General features: G+C 37.0%; 1 protein-coding gene across 1 annotated transcript; it reads right to left on the bottom strand.

The window, feature by feature from the left end:
* Positions 1–2,902: 2,902 nt before the first annotated feature.
* On the bottom strand, positions 2,903–3,328 carry LOC114625724 (60S ribosomal protein L26-like). The gene has a single exon (XM_028773105.1). It carries the CDS (start codon positions 3,326–3,328, stop codon positions 2,903–2,905), a length of 426 nt encoding a protein of 141 aa, XP_028628938.1.
* Positions 3,329–7,062: the final 3,734 nt, after the last annotated feature.

Raw genomic sequence — 7,062 nt, 5'->3', positions numbered from 1 at the left:
CTTGGATGGTGGTTTATGATTTCATAAAAAGGTCTTAATTTAATCTCTGAGGTATTATTGGGTCACTAAGAGGAGACATTTGTAAGAAATTATGCCAAGTTTGGTTTCATTTGACCTATTCTATCATAGTTTCCCCCATTCTAGTTTATCTTACTGGTGAATTTTAGCTTTTTATTTGGAGGGATAAGTCTCAAGGAGTCTGGTAAGTCTCAGATCAATGGATAAAGTCTCCACTTTTACAGTCCTTGTCATCATTTAATATGTCAGTTTTTATCTAGACACCCTCAAAGTTCTGAATCAAGGGAAGAAAAGAGGGGCCTGACCTAGTAGATAGACTCTGTACTATAGAAGTTGGGCTCACTCAGATACATGAGAATAAGTGCCTGTGCCCTATGTCAGTGCCCTTGTACTCCCTATGCCATTCAACTTTCCATTTCTCATTGCCTACAGTCATCTTGCCAAGTAACAGCTAGACTACATCTCTCAGGTCTAATTTGCATTATATTTCTCTCTGTGTCTTTCTGTCTCTCTGTGTCTCTGTCTGTCTCTGTCTGTCTCTGTCTCTGTCTCTGTCTGTCTGTCTGTCTGTCTGTGTATGTGTGTGTGTTTGTGTTGTTATTCCATACTACATATAATGTATTAAAGGCACTTTCTATTTCCTGTCTCTCTTTCAGGTAAGTAGCAATTCTCACCAACATATAGTTTACTGTGTATTACTCACCAATCTATCTATAGTACCCAGAGCCCAAGAGAAATGTTTAGCATATAAATGTATTTTAAAATGAAATGTCTGAGATGCTGTTGCTTAGGAGTATAACTGATTAAACCTTCCAAAAGTCTCAACTTTCTCAAGACTTCATAATAATAACTAAAAATTCATGATCAGTCACTATTTTCTCAATATTACATATAACATTAATGAAATAATCTCAGAACTTGAAAAGTTGAAGCATGAACATTGCCACCCTTGGATAACTTCAAAATCATGCCTCAGCTCTTTATTCCTCTACTTGCCACCTGAGGTTACAAATGTCTGGCAACATGCCAACTTCTCCAAGTAGACTTTACTAGTTTTAGATTTCCTTTAATTTTCACTTAAAAATAACATCTCTAACTATAACAAAATACCTAAAAGAAGTAGCATAATAGGAGGAGGGGTCTATTCTCTCTCATAGCATCAGTTCATGCTCCCTTTATCCCATTGCTCTAGAACTATTGCAGAGCTGTACCTCATGGTGGGATCCATACTCACAAAATAGGAGTTCAGAAGCAAAGCAAAAAAGGGACCAGAGTTCTAGACCCTGTCACCATTGTGGTGACTTCTTCCCATTAACTTCATCTCTTAAAGGTTCCATCATAACCTCATAGTTCTGCTCTAGGGAGCAAGGTTTTTCACAGACTCAGGCTATGGCATTCATGACTTTTAGGACACTCAGATCCAAACTATGTCATTATTTTTGTGAAGTATCAAGTCTCCTAGCTCCCATTTCCACCTGTACTGCAGCTCCAATACCATCATCTATAGATATTCTGGAGTACCTGCTGTAACATATTTGTTTTTCATTTAGAGTTGACCTTGAGTAAAGAAAGGGTAGTAGAGGGAGAGGAGATATTACTCTGTATCCCTTACTACTCACTGGAGCGAAACAGCATGTGAAATCAATTTCATTTATGTTGATAATTTATTATAAAAGACTAATGCAAGTAAGACTCCTATCACTTATCTTTCTCACATGTCTCCTGAAGTTGTTCACAAGGTCATTGTTACCTAACTTTGAGAAAGTGTCTATAATCTCAGACCACTTAGTGCCCAGCTTTCAATAAATAATGGTCTCTGTGAACTTCTTGCAGTGTGAGCTCCAAATTACCTCCGTTCCAGGTAAGAAATTATCTTTTGAAAAATGAAGGATAAGAGACCTGTGGGTTTTATAAATTTTTCAAGAACTTCTGATAGATAACACAAAAAGGTATATCTTATATGTCTTCAGTATTGCATTTCCCTCCTCACTTAAAGAATAGAGCACAAACTAGTACACCAAGACTTAGATTGTGTTAATAATTATGCAAGTATGGAATATTATTATACAATTGGTGAAATTCTTCAGAATCTCATTGTTGTTAATATTTTTACCAGGTAATTGATAACAATCTGTTCTTGGAGCTGGAGAAATAAGTTAGCAAGTAAGAGCACTGGCTCCTCTTGAAGAGAACCTGGGTTTGGTTTGCAGTACTAAGATGATACCTCAGAACTCTCTGTAACTGCAGTTCTAGGGGTTATGATACCCTTTTCTGGCACAATCCTGGTACATGCATGCAAAACATATACACATAAAATAAAAATAAGTAAATTTTTAAATGAATCTTCCCCTTTTAAGTGTTAAACTTTGTTTGACCTAACAGAGATCCATATAAGAATCTCTCTGCTTTATAAGTGACTCCAAAATCTCTGACCTAACAAGAATCCGTACAAGAATCTATTTCATAAGTCATCCCAAAATCTCATTCTATACAGTTAAAGTGTGGTATATGCTCATGTCTGTCCAGGGAAGGTAGCAGAGAAAGGGGAAGAGCTGTCTTCCATACAGCAGATCCCTGATCTTCATCCTGGTGACACAGGCATCTGTAAATGTATGGTTCCAAAGTTCCCATAAGAGATGACAAGGAAGAACTATGCAGACATATTTTATGGTTCTCATCTGAATATGTTCCACTATTCACACCACTAGTAGACCCTCTTTATCATTAAGGACTGGGGAAGACGGAGATTACTGATCTAGACAGAGAAAAGGGAAATGGGAACTGGGCCCCACGGGTATACTCTAGAGGGTGTACTTTCTTTTTTTTCTACTTAAGCAGTCTTTAATGAAAGCTGTGCATGAGATGTCTCTACTCCTGCATCTTCTCAATCGATCGTCTCTTCTTTGTATTTGCCCTTCTCCTTTCCTACTTGCAGGGACTTGGCTTTCCTCTCCAGGATCTTCTTGCGGTCCTTGTCCAGCTTTAGCCTGGTGATAACTACCTTGCTGGGGTGGATGCCCACATACACAGTTGTGCCGTTAGCCTTCTCTCGCTGGACTCGCTCAATGTAGATGATGTATTTCTTCCTGTACACTTGGACCACTTTGCCAATCTGCTGGCCTTTGTAGTGTCCTCGAACAACCTGAACTTCATCATCCTTTCGAATGGGCATAGCCCGAACTTTATACTTCTGTCTCAGTTCTTTGGAAAGAGGGGAAGACATGATCTTCCTCCGAATGTGAGAAGGTGCATTGAAATGCCGTTTGCAGTTCTTGCTTCGGTCAGAAGTCACGAAGGGATTGAATTTCATTTTGGCCGCTGCGATCCACCGATGGCCGCAAAAGGAAAGAGGAGGGTGTACTTTTTATTTTAGTTCTTTTTTCATATTTACTTTTATTTTAAAATTTTTAGTATTTAAGAATTTAAGAATTACGTATGTAATAAAATACGAGCATATCCAATTTCTCTTTCTGTTCTTCGACTCCTGCCAGATCTGCTTCAACATGCAACACTCCCAACTTCTTGTCTTCTTCTTTTGAAAATAAATCAATAAGGACAACTAGTATTGCCCAAACATTCATAGGTGTGAGGACATCACTAGAGCACACCCATTGCTCTAGTGATTCACCCTTAAAGGAGAATGGTTCTTTTTACTCCAGTAGGTCCTCAGTAAGGGCTGGGGCCTTGAGAGCGCTTCCCACATCTATAACAGAAGTTTGTCTGGTGTGGTCTTCTTTGGTAACTGCAGCTGGTGTGAGTTTATGAGTACAGCACCTGTGAGTTTATCATTGCCATACCTACACCATGCACAGATGTTAGATTTTGGCTACTAATGATCTGGTCTAAATCCCAGTTAAAACACAATATCCCTCTGCCTATACACTTAAATAGAAATAGCAAGACTGATTAGTCAAAACTGGTCCCGTCCCAGGACTTTCTGATCCAGAAGCAATCTTCCCTCTAATGTTTTTTGTTTATTTTTTGCAGAGCTCTTAGTAGGTAGTTCCCTTACATGCATTTACTTGCTATCTCTCAACTCAGTTCTCAAGAGCACCCTTGATAGGCCCCCAGAGTTCTCTCTCTCTCTCTCTCCCTCTCTCTCTCTCTCTCTCTCTCTCTCTCTCTCTCTCTAAATAGATAGATAGATGATAGATAGATGATAGATAGATAGATGATAGATAGATAGATAGATAGATAGATAGATAGATAGATAGATAGATAGATAGATAGATGATAGATAGATAGATCAGAAAGAAGGAACATTTATTTTGGCTCAGAGGTTTCAGTTCGTTGTTAGCTGCTGCTACTGTTTGATGGTAGTGGTGGTGACGCATGCTGTGTTTAGTCAGTGTACTATAGTATTGACATGTAATAGAATAGTAGACAGATAGAGAAAATATATATTAATATATTTTTTCAGTGTCTTTCTTTAAAACATCTGTCATCTTGGTCTTTCTAGAATCCCACCTCTTCCTCCTTAAACTTGGGTTTCTACCAGGCTCTTCCAAGAATTCATTCTTGAGTTATTATCCTTAACTATTGACGACTGCACTGCTATAGTGATGGTATAAATTACCAATCCAAAGACCATGTGCTAAAGGCTCGATCCCTAGCCCGAGGCGTTATTGAGTGATGTTAGAATGTTTAAGAGTTGGAATCTAGTGGAAGCTAGGTTATAAAGCTATCATGCTGCCTGAAAATTACCTTCAGATGTTTTATTCTTTTTATTTTTTTTCTTCCTTTCTTTCACTTTGATCTTGGGTAGAAAGAGAAGTCCCATAATACGACTTAAATGTGATGAACAAACTATCTTTCAGAATCTAAGGTTTTATAATGGCATGCTCTTGAAGGAAATATCATGTCCTCTTCTGTCTTTCCCTTTGCTCCTTGGTTGCTATCACTTTATTCTGTTACATAATCAACACCAGGATACACTGTCAAAACAGCAAGCACACACACACACACACACACCAGTAAGGGTAACTAACAATGAAGTGAAACCTCAGAGCCAAAACAAATATAAATGTTTGTCCTTTGTGAGTTCTTTGTCTAAGGTATTTTTCTTCCAGTAACAGGAAGTTCCAGAACAAGCAGTAGGCTTTCATCATCGAGGGCTTTCTGTGTTCCCTGTCTTTCTGAGGTCATTAGTTATTATGCTGCCTGAAAATTACCTTCAGATGTTTTATTCTTTTTATTTTCTTTTTTCTTTCTTTCACTTCGATCTTGGGTAGAAAGAGAAGTCCCATACTACTACTTAAATGTGATGAGTAAACTACCTTTCAGAATCTAAGGTTTAATATTCTGAAAGGTAGTGGTTATATATAATGGATATGAAATTATAGACCTGTATGGATATAAAATTATAGACCTGTATATATTACCTTCTCCCTGTTTTGTTCATTACTGTAATTGGCTTTTTCATTTAAGAAATTTCCTTTTAAAACCCATGATGTGTCAAAGCACTTATATTTTAAAAAATTATCCTTCTACCTTTGGAACTACACAGATGCTACTCAAAATTAATTGGTTTTGTTTACTCCTTGTAGCAGCTGTCAGAGTCATAGGCTCATCCCCTATTTTACTGTAAGAACTAAGATTATGTTTTATTTATTTTTGAATCTTGGAGACTCTAATAGAATCTTCACAATAGTAGACACTGAACAAATTATTTAATTTACCATTAAAATAATTTTCTGAGTAAAGCAATATAATTCAGCTCTTCAACTAACTTTATAATAGACATGTTTTATTTATAACTATGCAACTAATGAAAAAAGTTAGGGTTGACAATCTTTCCGTCTCTGTTGTTAATAACATAAAAATAACAACCAAACAACTCTGACTATAGAAAAAAATCTTTGTACTGTATGAGTTTCAATTTCTACTGAATGACTTGTATGGAGTACTATAATAAAATGTAATTTATAACCAAAAAGTTATTATCTTCACATAAAGTAAAAACTATCATTTGTCAACTTATTTTTCAAATAATAACAAATCATTTCAGCAGACTTCTTAGGGTAACCCAGTAAACATTTAGGCTCTGATATGTATTAAGAAAAAGACAAGAGCATGCAGAAAAGTCCTCTCACTGAGAGACCCCTGTGCCCAGGTGTGTTGGACTCACATACTTAATTCCCTCTGTTCTCTATCTGGACAGTAAACAGAGCTCAGAAAGAGCCAGGAAGGCTTTTTCTCAGACAGAAAAAAAAAAAAAAAAAAAAAAAAAAAGCTAAGGCCAACTTGAGAATGCATTTGTTGTGAGTGTATCCTGCCTGCATTATCAGATGTTTGGCCCTATACCTCACAGAAAGTTGTTCCTGTAGACAACCTGTCAGACACACCATCTTGATCAAAGGCCTACTCACAGCATTTACAGCTTTCTTGAGGCAACTGGAGACAGTAAACCATTGAGAAGAGAAGCCCAGCCTCTCATGAGACAGAGACTGCCAATCTTGATGATTTTTAAATGATCCTGCAAAATGTTTTCTTTGCAAAGTTATGATCAAAGTATTTGCTTTTCTAATGTAAAACATGGTCCATCGCTCCTTAAACATGATATCTGGACTCAAAGTCTTCTCACACAAAAGCACTATGCGGGTAAAATGTATTTATGTGAGAAACTGCTTGAGTAAGAAGGTTCTTAGGTTACCTGAGACACATGCCACCTACTTAGGACATTTAACTGCATAAAGAATGTTACATGAAAAGTATTTGAATGTTTACCAAAACAATCAAATAAGTCTTGAGTATGAATGTCCAATGTTTTAGCACATATTTGTTTGGCAAACAACATTTCCAAAAATATTCTTGTAATCTACCAAATGGCACATTCATTCAAGGTCTCTTACATATAAGACTTCATGGACCCAAGAGTATCCTCTCCTCTCCCATGAAGAATATGATATAAAAATAATCTAAGCAACCATTGTGCTGTAGAGCAAACAGAAGTATTCTGTAGGTGTTCTCCCAGCATTCTTTCATACCCCTCTTCTATAAAAACAATTCTCCTTCTTTAGGCAGGACTGAAGCTGATCACCTGTT

The sequence above is a fragment of the Grammomys surdaster genome, unplaced genomic scaffold (assembly GCF_004785775.1).
Source record: "Grammomys surdaster isolate TR1022 unplaced genomic scaffold, NIH_TR_1.0 220, whole genome shotgun sequence".
Lineage (NCBI taxonomy): Eukaryota > Metazoa > Chordata > Mammalia > Rodentia > Muridae > Grammomys > Grammomys surdaster.
This window is presented reverse-complemented; position numbering and strand designations above follow the sequence as displayed.